Source organism: Heptranchias perlo, chromosome 16 (genome assembly GCF_035084215.1).
Source record: "Heptranchias perlo isolate sHepPer1 chromosome 16, sHepPer1.hap1, whole genome shotgun sequence".
Lineage (NCBI taxonomy): Eukaryota > Metazoa > Chordata > Chondrichthyes > Hexanchiformes > Hexanchidae > Heptranchias > Heptranchias perlo.
The window spans coordinates 19,829,260-19,846,882 of NC_090340.1; the positions used below are offsets into that span (position 1 = coordinate 19,829,260).

At 42.7% G+C, this 17,623-nt stretch overlaps 1 protein-coding gene across 8 annotated transcripts in view; it reads left to right on the forward strand.

Moving 5' to 3' along the window:
• The window catches only part of LOC137333540 (zinc finger protein 182-like), a 32,858-nt gene extending 15,543 nt beyond the window's left edge, over positions 1-17,315 (forward strand). For all 8 annotated transcript variants that reach the window (XM_067997753.1, XM_067997748.1, XM_067997749.1 and 5 more), the window contains 2 exons: positions 94-1,200; positions 16,828-17,315. In XM_067997753.1, the coding sequence (XP_067853854.1) occupies positions 94-1,200; positions 16,828-17,060 (1,340 nt within the window). In that variant the 3' untranslated portion in view covers positions 17,061-17,315. The remainder of the gene's footprint in view (positions 1-93; positions 1,201-16,827) is intronic.
• The last annotated feature ends 308 nt before the right edge of the window (positions 17,316-17,623 follow it).

Here is a 17,623-nt window from a genome sequence, read left to right on the forward strand (position 1 = left end):
CTGCTGTTAAATTACAGCTTTATGGACCCAATGAGTTTTGATTATCCTAAAACTAATGTAACACATTTTCCCCACTTTTTTTATTTTTTATAGATGCAAATAACCATGCCATTTATTGTTGTGAGCTGTGTGAAAAGACCTTTGTGTCTCACACGGTGCTTTTATACCACTACCGGATCAAGCATAAAATGCAAGCCTTTGGCAGTGATGAGAGCCTTTGTGCATGGAAGTTGCAGTGCATACTAAGCAACCCACCTCCAAGCAAGTCAAACCTTAAGAGTCCACCTCAGAACCTGGCACAGATTTACGATCACACTGATTTCAATTTCATTCTACGGACCGAAATTATCAAGGGAAATTCATTTGACTATGGTAAGACTGTGCTTGGGTGTTTATACTGTGCCCATAAGTGTCACAGTAAAAATGGACTGGTGGATCACATGCGAACAGTCCATGCTGAAGTAGACCTAACCCAGGATGTTGAGGTCACACTAGGAGGAGACGAGAAGATCCTAAGTATCTCGGCGTTTGAGTCCCACATGGAGCCAAACTGCACAGTTATGAAAATGGGGCAACACAAATCCAAGTTGGTGGTCCCATGCTGCACCATTCAAAAGGAAGACCCTAATATGACCACCTCCTGCATTGTTTGTAAGAAAGTATTTAGTAGAAGGCGATCCCTGCAATTGCACATGGATGTCCACCGTACAGAAAAGAACTTCCTGTGCGACACCTGTGGGAAGACCTTCAAGTCACGAGCACGGCTGTCCATCCACAGGAAGACCCACCGCGAGAAAGTCTACAAGTGTTCCCAGTGCAATTTCCAGTCTAATGTCAGTGCTGTTGTGCATCTCCACAGACAGGCGCACAGCGAGGGCAGTGTGCAGTGTGAAATCTGTGGCTATGCATATATTGATCGCTCAACACTAAACAAGCACATGCGTGTGCACTCCAAAGACAGGCCATACGCCTGCACTTATGAGGGATGCACGTGGCGGTTTAAGACTGAGATGATGTACCGGGCCCACATCAAGTCTCACACAACTCAGGGAAGATTCAAATGCTCCTTCTGTGGCTACGTCTTCCGTCACAAGCACCACCTTCTGCGACACAAAGCAAAGATGCACGGGATTGAACGGTCCAAAACCTGTGATCCTCAGAAATGGGCAGAGCATCAGAAGTCAAGGTGGAATATAACAGGTACTGTAGTCTGAAGTGAATGGCGCCACTGGTAAGACCTCTGTGGTAGTTGTGGGGAAACAGAGCAAAGCCAGCTACGTATGATCTTAATTATACCTCATGTCTGGTCTTCTATACTGAAAATAAGTGCCTTGCCTGCACGTGAGGTCAGTTAGTCAACTGAAGGAACTGGGATTGCTATATTACTACTACCACACTCTCAAGTTCTGCAACCCAGCCACCTAGCAGCTGTAATAGGTGGGGTGTTCTCGGTTCCTATTACAACTTGTTTCAGTAATTGCAACATTAGTTTCTCACTTCAAGCTCTATGAGCTGATTGGAAATGCAAAAGGTAGAAGCAAGCTTATGTGCAGAAATACACACTGCTTGCTGGCCTCGCGTGTGGAAGTGAAACTAAGTGTTGGATCTCTTTCTCATAAATGGTCAGTTTAATCTGAATGTGTAATTGTACTATTGCCACTGAGTTTGAAACCTTTATACTAGGAAGCCCAGGACTGTTCCCAACTAGAACAATAATAATGGAAGCAGCTTGAATTTTTAAATGTTGAACTCCACAATTTTCAATGCATAAATATTTTAATTCTGTGACTACAGGTGATTTTTTTTTTAAACTACTTGTATAATAACCCATTCATTATTTGAGATAAATGTTTGAACCAAACAGTAACCTTCCTTCAGTGGGGACGGGATCTCTAAGCCTGACATCAGCCTTTGTTTACCAGGGAAGTTAAATATTCAGTTAAGTACCGCAACTTTATTCACACACCACGTGTTCAGCATTGGTGCAAAACTGAAGGCTCTTTGCACCAAGACTAAATTTGGAGCTCAAATCGGGTGCCAAGGCCTGAACTGACTCGAAGTTGAGTGAAGTGAGACTGCCTCCTCCATTGCGTCTTACTCATTTTGGTTCTCGTGTCTGGTGAGGCCCTGATGCTGGATTCAGGCGGCACTCAGTAACTGCAGAGTCGGTGCGACCCCAAATCACTTTGCACTCATGCTACAGTTGTGTGAATGCACCCTTCGATAACTGGATCAAGTTGGAACGCTGTGTTGAGTTCAACTGGAGTACTGATCTATTGCCGATTCTGCCTTCCCTCGCATGAAGGCACCTTTACTAGATTTCACTTCCCACCAAAACCTTGTCCACAAAGCGAAACAGATTCTGTTTTTTGGTGTTTTGGTGAAGGATGACCAGGTTGGAGAACTGAAGATTTGCAACTTCAGCGCCCAGTATTTGGGATCAAGCATTACCAACTACTGTCTGGGTCAAATGTAGGTTAAAGCTCATTCTACTTTTTACCAAAAATGTGCCAAAACCTAGTAGCCCATCCCCACTCTGTTTCCCCCCCCCCCCCCCCCCCCAGCTGTAATAGTGTAACATCTGTTTTACACACAAGGCATCCTTGTGGCTTATCTAAGGTTGCCTACATTATAGTTTGCAGATGACATGAAACTTGAAAATGTAGTGAACAGTGAGGAGGATAGTAGCAGACTTCAGGAGGACACAGACAAACTGGTGAAATTGGCAGACACGTGGCAGATGAAATTTAACAGAAGTGTGAAGTGATTCATTTTGGTAGAAGAATGAGAGGCAATATAAACTAAATGGTACAATTTCAAAGGGGGTGCAGGAACGGAGAGACCCGGTGGTATATGTACACAAGTCTTTGAAGGTGGCAGGACAAGTTGAGAAGACTGTTAAAAAGGCATACGGGATCCTTGGCTTTATAAATAGAGGCTAGAGTACACCCACAAGAGATGGGTGAGATCCTGAATGAATATTTCACATCGGTATTTACGGTTGAGAAAGGCATGGATGTTAGGGAACTTGGGGAAATAAATAGTGATGTCTTGAGTGTACATATTACAGAGAGGGAGGTGCTGGACGTCTTAACGCGCATCAAGGTAGATAAATCTCCGGGACCTGATGAAATGTATCCCAGGACGTTATGGGAGGTTAGGGAGGAAATTGCGGGTCCCCTAGCTGAGATATTTGAATCATCCACCGCTACAGGTGAGGTGCCTGAAGATTGGAGGGTAGCAAATGTTGTGCCTTTGTTTAAGAAGGGCGGCAGGGAAAAGCCTGGGAACTACAGACCAGTGAGCCTGACATCTGTAGTGGGTAAGTTGTTAGAGGGTATTCTGAGGGACAGGATCTGCAGGCATTTGGAGAGGCAGGGACTAATTAGGAACAGTCAGCATGGTTTTGTGAGAGGAAAATCATGTCTCACGAATTTGATTGAGTTTTTTGAAGGGGTAACCAAGAAGATAGATGAGGGCTGTGCAGTAGACGTGGTCTACATGGACTTCAGCAAAGCATTTGACAAGGTACCGCATGGTAGGTTGTTACATAAGGTTAAATCTCATGGGATCCAAGGTGAGGTAGCCAATTGGATACAAAATTGGCTTGACGACAGAAGACAGAGGGTGGTTGTAGAGGGTTGTTTTTCAAACTGGATGCCTGTGTCCAGCGGTGTGCCTCAGGGATCGGTGCTGGGTCCGCTGTTATTTGTTATTTATATTAATGATTTGGATGAGAATTTAGGAGGCATGGTTAGTAAGTTTGCAGATGACACCAAGATTGGTGGCATTGTGGACAGTGAAGAAGGTTATCTAGGATTGCAACGGGATCTTGATAAATTGGGCCAGTGGGCCGATGAATGGCAGATGGAGTTTAATTTAGATAAATGTGAGGTGATGCATTTTGGTGGATCGAATCGGGCCAGGACCTACTCCGTTAATGGTAGGGCGTTGGGGAGAGTTATAGAACAAAGAGATCTGGGAGTACAGATTCATAGCTCCTTGAAAGTGGAGTCACAGGTGGATAGGGTGGTGAAGAAGGCATTCAGCATGCTTGGTTTCATTGGTCAGAACATTGAATGCAGGAGTTGGGATGTCTTGTTGAAGTTGTACAGGGCATTGGTGAGGCCACACTTGGAGTACTGTGTACAGTTCTGGTCACCCTATTATAGAAAGGATATTATTAAACTAGAAAGAGTGCAGAAAAGATTTACTAGGATGCTACCGGGACTTGATGGTTTGACTTATAGGGAGAGGTTAGACAGACTGGGACTTTTTTCCCTGGAGAGTAGGAGGTTAAGGGGTGATCTTATAGAAGTCTATAAAATAATGAGGGGCATAGATAAGGTCGATAGTCAAAATCTTTTCCCAAAGGTAGGGGAGTCTATAACGAGGGGACATAGATTTAAGGTGAGAGGGGAGAGATACAAAAGGGTCCAGAGGGGCAATTTTTTCACTCAAAGGGTGGTGAGTGTCTGGAACGAGCTGCCAGAGGCAGTAGTAGAGGCAGGTACAATTTTGTCTTTTAAAAAGCATTTGGACAGTTACATGGGTAAGATGGGTATCGAGGGATATGGGCCAAGTGCAGGCAATTGGGACTAGCTTAGTGGTATAAACTGGGCGACATGGACATGTTGGGCCGAAGGGCCTGTTTCCATGTTGTAACTTCTATGATTCTATGATTCTATAAAAGCAAGGAAGTTATCCTAAACCTTTATAAAACACTGGTTAAGCCGGGATATTTTGGCCAATTCTGAGCACCACACTTTAGGAAGGATGTCATCATCCTAGAGAAGATGCAGAGGAGATTTACTAGGGATACGGGACTTCAGTTATGTGGAGAGACGAGAGAAACTGGGGTTGTTCTCCATACAGCCAGTACAACTGCAGCAATGGCTGCTCTTCCTGTTGTAGTAACTTCTGTAGTTAACCAAGGATTGATATTTGGCCCCCTCCACATCTTCATCTATGTGCTGTTGTCAGTGACGTCCTTTGTAGGCACAGGGTCAGCTTCCATTTGTATGCTGGTGACATCAGGGCTACCTCTCCACCATTTCTTTGGCCCTTATTAACCAACTGACTAGCATTAAGCGGTGGATGAGAGAACATTCCCTCCAGTTAAACTTTGGGGAGGCTCTGCCATAAACTTCCCCCTATTGTCACTGATTTCATCGTTCACTCCAGCCATTTGCTAAGGCTGAATCAGGCAGTGCAAAACCTTAGCATTCTGTTTGATCTAGAATTGAGTTCAAACCCCCCCGTCCTTTCCATTGCCAAGGTTGCTTACTTCCATCTCCACAATATTTCGCGCCTCTGCCCCTACCTCACCCCACCATTACAAAATTCTTAATTATGCTTCCATCGCCTTCTGACTCAACTTCCTGTCATCCTCCTCTCTTCCTGAACTGCAACTCATTCAAAACTGAGCTGCCTATACCCAATCCCGGCTGCCCATCACACCCGTTCTTGCCAATGTACACTGACTACGTGACCTCCAACACAGTGAATTCACACACATTTGCAGACGACACAAAAATTGGCCGTGTAGTTGATAGTGAAGAGGATAGCTGTAGACTCCAAGAAGATATCAATGGGTTGGTGGAGTGGGCGGAAAAGTGGCAAATGGAGTTCAACCCGGAGAAGTGAGAGGTAATGCCCTTAGGGAGGGCAAACAGTAAAAGGGAATACGCAGTAAACGGGTATATGTTGAGAGGGATAGAGAAAGTGAGAGAAATTGGCGTGCATGTGCACAGGTCCCTGAAGGTGGCAGTACAGGTAGATAAGGTTGTGAAGAAGGCATGCAGAATGCTCTCCGTTATTAGCCGAGGTATAGAATACAGAAGCAAGGATGTAATGATGGAACTGTATAAAACGCTGGTAAGGCCACAGCTGGAGTATTGTGCGCAGTTCTGGTCACCACATTACAGGAAGTAATTGCTCTGGAGAGAGTGCAGAGAAGATTTACAAGAATGTTGCCGGGGCTTGAAAATTGCAGCTATGAGGAGAGATTGGATAGGCTGGGGTTGTTTTCCTAGGAGCAGAGGAGGCTGAGGGGTGACTTGATTGAGGTGTACAAAATTATGAGGGTCCCAGATAGAGTAGACAGGAAGTACCTGTTTCCCCTAGCGGAGAGCTCAAGAACTAGAGGACTTAGATTTAAGCTGATTAGCGGAAGGATTAGAGGGGACAAGAGGAAAATCATTTTTACCCAGAGGGTGATGAGTATATGGAATTCGCTACCCGAATTGGTGGTAGAGGCAGGGATCCTCAACTCTTTTTTTTAAAAAAAGTACCTGGACCTGCACCTAAAGTGCTGTAAGCTGCAGGGCTACGGACCGGGTGCTTTAAGGTGGGATTAGAATGGGCACCTGATTGTTCTTTGAGCCAGCTCGGCCACGATGGGCCGAATGGCCCCCTTCTGTGCTATATTTTTCTATGGTTCTACATCTTTGTATCTATCCATGCATGACCCATCCGTTGCAACCTCCTCCAGTCGTCTTTGACTCCAACTTTGTGTGCCCACCATTGGTGGCAAAGCCTTTGGCCACCACAGCCTCATCATGAGTTGGCGCTCATTCTCTCTTTATTTTCCCCTCTTAAGTGCCTTGGGATGTTTTCCTACGTTGAAGGTGTTATATAAATGCAAGCTGTTGAATGTGGAAATATCGCACTCAGAACCTTGAGTGTATAGGCTGAAATTATAATCCGGTTTACTTGTATTTAAATCAGCAAATACAAGTTGTTTTGGAGTTCAGGAATATCAACAAGAATGAGCGTAACATGCTCAACATAAACCACTCGATCGAGGTGGTATTGTCATTCACACACAGAAGGCAGGCTGATATTCAATGAAGGATTAGTCTTTACATACTGTTTTCAGCAAGATTTTGGTCGGGTGTTTTAATTGAAGGTGTGCAAATAGGATCCGTATTGTGTAAAGTTCTCAGAACACGTGGAAAAGCACATCTCCAATTTCTACCTGCTGTGCGGTGCTTGGCTCGTGACCTGTTTCCGCAAAGAGCTGAGCGATGATTCTGGAATCCTGCCTGTACTGTAGAATGTTACAGCTTAACTATCATATTTTCTTCTACTTTTGTGAAGTATTGTTTCAGCAGCCAGCTTTAATAAAATTACCGATTATATACTTGACGAGTCAAAATGTAGTCACGTTGATCTGTAATTCAAACAATGGTCGATGCCTTGTAAGCTATTTCATGTGTCACAACAGATACAAAGCAGAATTCTGATAAGGAAGAGACTGAAAATCTGAAATATAGCTGAGTCTGCCACGTTTAAAATCAAGAGAACAGGATCCATTTTAACTGCGGGCTGCAACAACTTTTAAAAAGTGTACACTTACGAGCATGACGGCACAAAATTTTGTTGGTCGCACCTTGCAGCTGGGAGAAAAAGGAGACTTGCAACTTAGGCTGGGTTTGAGCTGTGGTTCCTGCGACATTTAGTCCCCTCAGGTTAACTTGGCTTGCCAGTAGCCAAATATCGAATGGGATTGGGGAGGTGCACTTAATAATCGAGTGTATATCACTGTTACGTTCCCTGGGAAAATCTTTCATTCTCTTGGTGGGGTTTTGTGGTTGTATTATCTTAGTCACCTGACATGGAGTTGTTGAGCATGTAATTCAGCAAATGGCAGTTGTGACTTGGTCAATTTAACAGTCCGTGCATTGTGAATTGGAGTGGAGCTCGGGGTGGTGAGTGATTAATTCATTTCACCACAATTCTTTAGGATTTCTGCAAAGTTGAGCATTTTTGCTGGTTGTTTTAAAATGCTGCCCTGCTGACTTGGTGCATAAAAGTAATGTAGAGTTTGGTAATGGAGCCAAGAGGGTTCTAGGGTGGGTCCCTGGTGTGTGCTAAGTTACCCTGGTCTGGTCAGAGGAGGACTGCTGTGATGCCTCCCACAGGCTGCTGCAGTTCGGTCTAGACTCAAACCTGAACAGTCACTTGTACAGTCAATTGCTGAGGCTGAATCAGGCAGTGCAAGGAGGGCTGCTGGTGCCAATCAAACTACCTTAGTATGATTCTTTACATTCAAGAGAGCGGAGTTGGGGAGATGGGCAATTAAGCACGTTTGTTGAGAATGCCTTTTGCTATCCTATTTGCATATGAGACACAGAAAATAACATGGTCAAAGAAATAGGCTTGCATTTTTTTATTTTTGGAGTGGAGTCATTCCAAATTCTATTATTTCTGGTGTCAAAATGCAAATCCCTTATCATTACCATTTTCTTGCCTGTGCACTTTAAAGTGATGACCTCTAACACACTGAGCAGTCTGGAAGAAGTGTCTGCATCTGAACACACATATCTCAGCCAGCAGCAGTAGAAAGGCACTCGATGCTGCAAAGATCTGCATTAACTTGAACTCTCTCAGCTCCTTTGCGTTTAGTCTGACCAGACAACTATCGTTTTATTACTAAGATGCCACGTGCCATGTCTTTATACAACTTTTAAGCATGCGCACAAGTATGGCAGCCTCAACACATTACAGCGAGCAGTGGCACAGGGAAGGTGAAATCTGGGGTGGGGAAAGGCATTTTGAAAATATAGCACAGCTAGTTCTGATGGATTTTTAGTAGCTCTGTGCAAAAGCTGCAAACCTTGCATCCGACTGCTATGTGATGGGTAGTTTTACAGATGCAAGCTCGCTGTGCTGGACGAGTCATTCTAGTGTTAAGTCAGTTTATTGTTTTTAGGAGTTGTGATTAGCCAGCACTTTGTCCCGCAAAGTTATCAATGATGTGGTGTGACCTGATACATGTCTAGAGGGAGGGCGCGCACATGGATAAAACCAGTTTGTACAGGAGATGAGCATACAATTTAATAAAGGCAGATGATGTAAGACTGCAGTATACTGAAATTCTAGCAAGCTGGAAGGCATTAGGCTATCCTAAGATATCAAGTGTTCAAGAGTACAGTTTCATGCATTTTTGTTTGGGTGATGAATAGTTTTTTTAAATAAGAGGTCCAAAGGAGATTGGTATTACTTTACCTGTCAGTGCTTCCTTTTATTAAATCTATATTCATTACTATTTTTTTTTATTCCAGCTATTCCTAATTTCAGGGAATATTCTAGAAGTGAGGCTTTACAATAGTGATGGACTGAGCCTGCAGTTACTGTAATGTTAGCATTGCCTCATTCTTTCCAAATTGGATTTATACTTGAAAAGCAAAAATTTGCAGGGCTATGAGGAAAGAGCAGGGCAGTGAGACTAATTGGCTAGCTCTTTCAAAGAGCTGGCACATGCATGGTGGGCTGAAAGGCCTCCCTCTGTGCAGTAAGATTCTATGATTTCTGGCTTAAAAATACTTCAGTTTCACTTCCTGTATGGCTGGACTTATGTTAGTGGTTTCCTGCTTTTAGGATGTTGAGGTTGACATTTTCCTCAAACAACGGAGAAGAACTCCAGTTGCCCCCTGCGTGAAGACACTGACTCTGCTGTTGCAAAAACATCTCCCATTGTTGCTGAAATACTGGTCCATGATCTGACCAGTGACAAGTTATAGCCTCTTGATTGGACCTTTTACCTAAAAGCACTCTACAGGATCTTTAAGAAATGGGTTTATCTTGTAATTTCATGGGCAGCCTTCCAGGTCAAACAACTACTGAGGTTTTGTTAACTCTGATGCGCTCTGAGTTTTTATTTTTATTCGTTCTGGGGATATGGGTGTTGCGAGCAAGGTCAGCATTTATTGCACGTGCCTAGTTGCCCTTGAGAAGGTGGTGGTGAACCGGTGCAGTGAAGGTTCTCCCACAGGGCTGTTAGGCAGGGAGTTCCAGGATTTTGACCCAGTGACAATGAAGGAATGGCGATATATGTCCAAGTCAGGATGGTGTGTGACTTGGAGGGGAACTTAGAGATCGTAGCATGGTTACAACACAGAAGGAATCCATTGAGACCATGCCGATTTGGATGAGGGAACTCAATGTAACATTTCCAAGTTTGCAGATGACACAAAGCTGGGGTGGAATGTGAGCTGTGAGGAGGATGTAAAGAGGCTCCAATGTGATTTAGACAAGTTGGGTGAGTGGGCAAGAACATGGCAGATGCAATATAACGTGGATAAATGTGAGGTTATCCACTTTGGTTGTAAAAACAGAAAAGGCAGATTATTATCTGAATGGTGATAGATTGGGAAAAGGGGAGGTGCAATGAGACCTGGGTGTCCTGGTACACCAGTCGCTGAAAGCGAGCATTCAGGAAATAATCTATTTTCTTAGTGTGTGCTTAGAAATTGTCGTCCAACAAACAATGTTATAATGTATTTTAATGGCCACAGCATTTTGATTTATCTCTCCAGAAGCTCTTCCTGGTAGCTGCTGGCTTTATCCTACATGGAGGCCACCAAGATAACTGTTCTACAGAGAAGGGAAAAGCTTCAGATCCATCCAAAGTACTAGGAAATGTTTAAATTAATCCCTGGAAAGAGCCAAGCTATTCATTTTGAATTGGCTGACTTACCAGAGGATGCTTTGTGGTCAGATTCAATTAGGAGAGAGACATACTTTGATTTCTTATTGTTTTTGGACAAACTTCAAAGAGTACCAGGGTTACGGACCCAGATAACCAGTTCTTGGGCCATCAAGTGGGGAGACAGGAGGCTTTATGTGAAATTAGATAACTAACCTCACATAAAGTTATTAATTTAGGGGCCCTATCTGGGTCCATTATTTTCCTAAGATTATTAACATAGGATTGTGTCTGTCTTGTTTTCTATATTTGAGGAGGAATAGCTATGCTTGATATACTACTGTAAATCTGTATTATCTTTACTGCACATCTATTAATAAACCACTTCTGTAGTTTGTAGCCTAAGCCACAATCTGATAGTTCTTACATTTTTTAAAGGCCATGTGTTCACAAGACCTTGTGACCTAGCCAGTAAACTGAATGCAATGATGAGGTTTCTATGCTATTCCTGGGTTCGCTACATTACTCAGATATTAGGTGTATAATAACACACACTGGATCATAGGGTGCGTGGGCTCACTTACAGGAGTGGTGTTTGGCACTGGGCATGAGGAAGGATAGGTATTCACACTAGAAATGAACAGTATAGGGTAATGGATGAGCAGTGATGTTCTGCTAACTAGATGAGGATGAAGGGGCAGTGAAACCAGAAAGCATGAAACAACAGCTTAAGCTCAAACCTTTATGGTTGTTAATGGAGGGAGGCAAATGCAGAAACCTCTGGAAATGAACCCCATTGCTTGGTTTACTTTTTTTATGGTCTTATTACCCACATCACTACTTTTAGTGATTTGTGTATCTTTACCCCCAGATCCCTCTGCTCCTCAACCCCATTTAGACTCTTATTATCCAAGCAGTATGTGGCCCCCTTATTTTTCCTACCAAATGTAATACCTCACACTTATCTATATTGAAATTCATTTGCCAATTACTCGCCCATTCTGCAAGTTTATTAATGTCTTCCTGTATTTTGTCGCACTCATCCTCTATTAACTATACCCCAAATTTGGTGTCATCCGCAAATTTTGAAATTGTGCTTCCGATTCTGGAGTCCAAATCGTTTATGTAAATAGTGAACAACAGTGGTCCCAGCACTGATCGTTGTGGAACACCACTTCCCACCTTTTGCCTGTCTAACTACCTTTAACCCCTAATCTCTCTCTCCTGTTTTGCAGCCAGCTTGCTATTCATTCTGCTACCTGTCCCTTGACTCCACATGCTCTGACCGTAGTCATAAGTCTACTATGCGGTACCTTATCAAAAGCTATTTGAAAATTCAAATACATTACCCTTGTCTACCATTTCTGTTGCTACTTCAAAGAATTCAATAAGGTTGATCAAGCACGGCCTTCCCTTTTGAAATCCATTCTGACTATTGATTATGTTTTTCTATTACATCTTTGAGTAAGGATTCCATTATCTTTCCTGCCACTGACGTTAAGTTTATTGGTCTATAATTCCCTGGACTGGTTCTATCTCCCTTTTTGAAAATAGAAATCACATCTGGCACTATTGCATTTTCTAATGGTTTTTTATATATACGTAATAGTGCCTCTGCTATCTCTTCCCTAACTTTTTTTAATATGAACGGATGCAATCCATCCGGACCAAGGGTTTTATCCTCTCCAAGTTTGATTGCTTTATCAATTATCTCGCCCCTTTCTATTGTAAATGTCTTTATCTTTTTTGATCTCCTCTTCTAATGCCATGCCCATCACGTTAGTCTCTCTGGTAAATACTGAGGCAAAGTAATTATTTAATATTTCTGCCATTTCGCTGTCATTACCTGTGAGTTTATCATGTGTATCCCTTAATGGCCCTATCCCTATCCTGATTTTTCTTTTATTATTTGTGTCTTTAGACACGTTTCTGAAATTTTTTTTGAATCCTCGAGTTCTCATTAATGCAGCATGTGCTCATTGTACAATAAATACTGTTAACGACACTCATGGGTCAAATAGCTACTTGTTGAGGACAGGTGGAAATCTGGGGCAAGGATAGATCTCTGCCTGTGGCAAGTACATTAGTTTGGCATAACACACAGGACACGGTCCATTGTTGAATTGTTTTCGACGTGTCATATTTTTGTTGCATCTGGGACATTACATAGAAGTACGTCGAATTTACAGCACAGCGTTTATGCTCATGAGCCTCCTCCCACCCCCCTTCATCTAACCCTATCAGCATATCCTGCTATTCCTTTCTCCCTCATGTGTTTATCTAGTTTCCCCTTAATAAAATTTTCTAATGCTTGCTCTGGGGATGGTGGCATTTTTCCAAAATAGTTTGGTTGTCATTAATTCATATCATATAATGGACTGGATTAATCTGCACTGGGTTCACATGATCAAGTTGTAACTGATTTGACCCATTTCCTGAAGTGTTTAATTCACAAGCATTGAACAACGTTGCTATATGTTTTCATGTGTTTCATATATATATATATGCATAACAAATTATTAAACAGATGCTCATAAAGTATCTGCATGCTGCAAGCAAAGAATCAAAAACTATTCAATTTGCCAGCGTGGTATGCACAGAAACGTTTGTTTAAAATGTTGAGAGGAAAGGAAGTTGAAAAACCAGTCCAATCAAAATAGTAAACATTAACTTTCAGATATGAATTTCACCGTACATGGCACAAAAAGATGAAACTAGGAATCAAGTTAATTTAGTTTAAGAGCTGCTTTTATATTTTACCGGAGAAGTTAATTGCACTTGAAAACCGAAGTGGAATTGAAGCCAGATAGGATTGTTGACCTCCTGTTCCATGATTACCAAGCTGATGTGTTTTACAAAATACTACTGTGTGGGTTGGAAACCTGGCACTCCAAATGAACCTGGTGACACCAAACTGCCACTGGAGTATCAGAACTCTACCCGTTCTTCTCAGCTTACTGCATTACTCCTCCAATACACTCACTCACAACATGCTGAACAATACATTTAAATTCTTGCTTCTTTAATTTTTTATGTAGTTTTATGACAGAAGGTTTTGTTTGTGCTATTCATTAACCAATGATATTGATTCCTGTTTACCTTGTACTTGTCCTCTTGAATGGTCCCTTTGAATTTTATTTTGGGTACCAGCGTGAGATCACTGAAGCTTTCACAAAATAACGTGCATTTTATGCTTCTTGCAGAGCCAGAAGTGTCCACCCCGGAATGAAATTAAGTTCCATTCTATCATCTAATGCCTTTCTTTTGTGATAATTTCCCTTACAATATTTTCAGTGCCGACATTTTTTCTGGTTTGTTTATTTTGTTTTACCCTGTTGTAAAGCTTTTATTTAAAGGGGAGTTGTGAAGGACTGTTCCAGACTGCTTGAAAAGGCTCGCCCTTCTAGACTCATTGAAATTTACAGCACAGAAGGAGGCCATTCTGACCATCACACCTGTACTAGCTCTCAAAGAGCTTAGTTCCATTCCTCCTTGCCCTCTCCTTGTACCTATTTTAAATGTTTCTTTTTCAAATATTTATTCACTCCCTTTTAAAAACTGTTGTGGATTCTGCTTCCTCCACTGGTGGGGCATTCGATGTGCAAACAATCCCATCCTCCTGAAATGTTAAGTGCTGAACAAAAATAGAACAAACAGTGTCCTGTGCAGAAAGCAGCAATGTTGATCTACAGTATCCTCATTTAATTATAGGCACTAGCAGAGTGCAGAGCATGTTAGGTTTGGATTATACTGCATAGTGATAGAATGGGAGTAATTTTAATCTAGCTCGCCGGGCGGCAAACCCATGGGATCGGGTGCAATGCTGGTTTTACACCCTGCCCAATATTACTCTGTTGACTTCAGTGGAGAGTAAAATCGGGAGGGGTGTAAAACCAGTGTTGCACCAGATGTAGTCAGTTTCCCGACAGACGGGTTCGATTAAAATTGCCCCCTATAACTCCGAGTTCGGGTTCCAATCTGAGTACGCAGTGGTGCAAGACCACCTTGCGGAGGTCTCACTGCTTGGGTTTGACGCAGTGTGGAGTATAGCTCCAATATGGTGTCAGGCTTTTAAACATAAATGTTCCTGGGGTCTGCTGGGCCTCCTGGGCACTTCGTAAACAAAGCAGAGGGATTTTAAGATACATTTAGAGAAATCAGATGCTCCTGCCTGTGTTCTCGAAACAACATATAAAATTTAGCAGCCAGCATTGGAGCCCTGCCCGTGATCGTGTTACACAGGCTCTGAACCGCTCTCCGATCGGTAGCCCGTTATAACCACACCCTAAAACTGCAAATAGAGACTCCAAATAAATTCGTAATTTTTTTTAACCGTGACCTTTTGTCTTGCACATATTTCGAGCTATTGAAATGTGATGTACCCTCTTTAAAACATTTTGTTCTTGTGCGTTGGATGTGAAGTAGCAGTAGAGAGAATCTATACCAGAAATAAAATGAATGTTTGAGATTAATTCTGTGTCAAACCTGTGCTGTTATTGCTTATGCTTAACCTAATCTTAGATCATTCAGCTTTATTGTGAAAAGTCAGTAGAGGTAAATCGACACATGCAAGATGTCTCTGAAGGCAACCTCTTAATTTTTATTCTTGCCTGTATCCTGCTGTTGCTGCTATCTTCCATTCTTTCGAAGCTGTTGTAAAGATGCAGTGCAGTGGCACTTTACACTATGGCACCAACATGCAATGCTACCAAGAGCAGCTTTATTCCTCCCCAGTCCGATGGGCTTCCTCATCTTGGCCACGCTGCTGTGGTCATACTTTGGGCACTTTTCCCAAAGGGGAAGGAACATTTGGACAAAGTCTTCTGTGGGTCACGTGCTCTCATCTCCCAGAAGTTAGATCAGAGCGTCATCCTATGTGACTGTGACCATGGCTCATGTTCCTTTTTGACCCTCCTATGCCTTTGACACAGTCAACCGCACTTCCCTCCACTACTGTCTCTTCACTATCCAAATACCAACTTGGCTCAGTGATAGCTTTCACACCTCTGAGTCAAAAGGTCGTGGGTTCAAGCTGCACTCTAGGACTTGAGCACATAATCTAAGCTAACACTTAATTGAAGTGCTGTTCTGTCGGAAGTGCCGCCTTTTGGATTAGACGTTAAACCTAGGCCCTGTCTGTCTCTTCGGGTGGATACAAAAGATCCAACGTCATCTATTCGAAGAACAAGGGAGTTCTCCCAATGTCCTGGTCAGCACTTATCCCTCTCTTTCTCTTCTCTCTTCCCTCCATAGCTTAATTTCACCAATACTGCCCTTCCCACTTCCACCCTCAATAAATTACAGTTCATCCAGAATGCAGCGAACTGTGTCCTTAACCACATCCCCATCACCCCTGTAATACAGTGAGCTCCACAGGCTCCCTGTTCCCTAGTCCATTGACTTAAGATCCATGCCCTTGTCATCAAATTTGTCTATGGTTTTACCTCTCTCTGTACCGTTAATTTCCTCCAGTTGTGCCTCTACACCACCTTCTGTTCCTGACACATGCTTACCACTCATTCCCTGCTCTGCCATCAGCATTCAACTTCAGCCATAATGCTCCTCACTCCCACTGCCTCGTCATCTCCCTCTCTGCTTCCAAATGACGCTATTCTTGAGCATTGCTTCCCCAGACCGGCTCCTTTTTTCTCTTTTCTTTCACCTCGATATCTATTCTTTGACCACTGCTCTGTAAAGCAGTTGTCTGTTTATGTGAGAAGCACTACAGAAATGTAGCTGCTTGTAGAAAATGGTTTGTGTGCATTCCAGTCGAAGTTTACTGTTTGGTCTTAGAATTGGATTTCCAGACAAGAATGTGATGAGAAACAGGTTTCCTGCCTTGTTGGTCAGGCAGTAAGACACATTGTAGGGAGTTCTGAAGAGAGGAGAAATGTTATATTTGGGAATGTATTTTAAAAAATTAATATGGGGAGGAAATCCTGGCTATAGTCAGTTCTAAAAACTAAACAAAATGTCTTCTGTTCAACTGCATTGCCTCCAAATTTACTGTGCTTTGTTTCTTAGTTTGGTCACCTTCAGCAGTGGGAGAATTAAGTCCAAGAACATGGACTCCTCCAGGGCTGTCAAGGGTGGTTTTGTTCCGAAAGGCTGCATTATTACTGGCATTTTGTCGCTAGCTTGGCCAAGGATAAGTGAAACCAATCGGTTGGTGAAAGCTGATAATTCCATGACTTTTTATGTGAAAGCTTAATTGTCTTTCTAGAGCAGCATTGGGTTCAGATGATTTACAGTACACATCACTGCTTTGTAGTGAATGATTTCATGTTGCAGCATTTTCTAGAATTTTAAAACAACATTATGGGATATTATCGTTTACTGTTTTGATATTTTTCTGAAGATTTTGTTTAATAGTGGTTTTATCTTTCTGCGTACAGGTGCTGCAGTGGAAGACTGCACCAGTCAAGTCGAGGAGCAGGACCTGTCAGTAGAGATTCCGCCATCCATCCCCATCTCCCACAAACTGTGTCCCATTGAGGTAGCACCAGACACTGGTTCAGGACTAAGCTATGAAACATCTGAATTTTCCTCTATTGGTGGTTCCTATCCAGCTTTTCTACCTGGCATTGCACAGGACATTGCTGTCCCATTCACAATCACGGATGACTGAGTCAAAACAGGGGCAACTTGAGAATTTTCCCAGCGTGCTTAATTTAGATTGACATGCTAAGAGTGGAATGGGGAAAGTTGCTTATGATTGCCTGCTGATTAATGTGTAACCCAGAAGTGTTGTACTTGGATCAGGAGCTCAGAATCTAAAGTAAAAATATCACATTTGTAGATTGTTGTAGAGCACTCGTTAATATGTTGAATGATGCAGTCTAACAAAACCCAACAGAAAACAATAAAATCTATATATATTTTACACTAGTAGTTCTACAGTCTGTTGCTGCACCATGGCTGCAGAGAAAGTTGAGCTCAATGCCCAGTCTGCAGACTTCCTGAGCCTTGCTGCTGAGCGAGGGCCGGTCACGTCAACAGATGGGAGGGTAAAATTGGAAGGAGAGTCATCCTTGGCTCCTCTCTCTCAACTCCTGGTGAGGCTTGGAACAGGATCACCTGCCTATTGTTTCAGCTCCATCTTCCAGAAAGATCATGAGGGTGTGTCTCTCTCTTCCTCTTTCAAAAAGAATGCCTGGCAGTTGTCTCCCTGTACTCTTTCTGCTCTGGTCA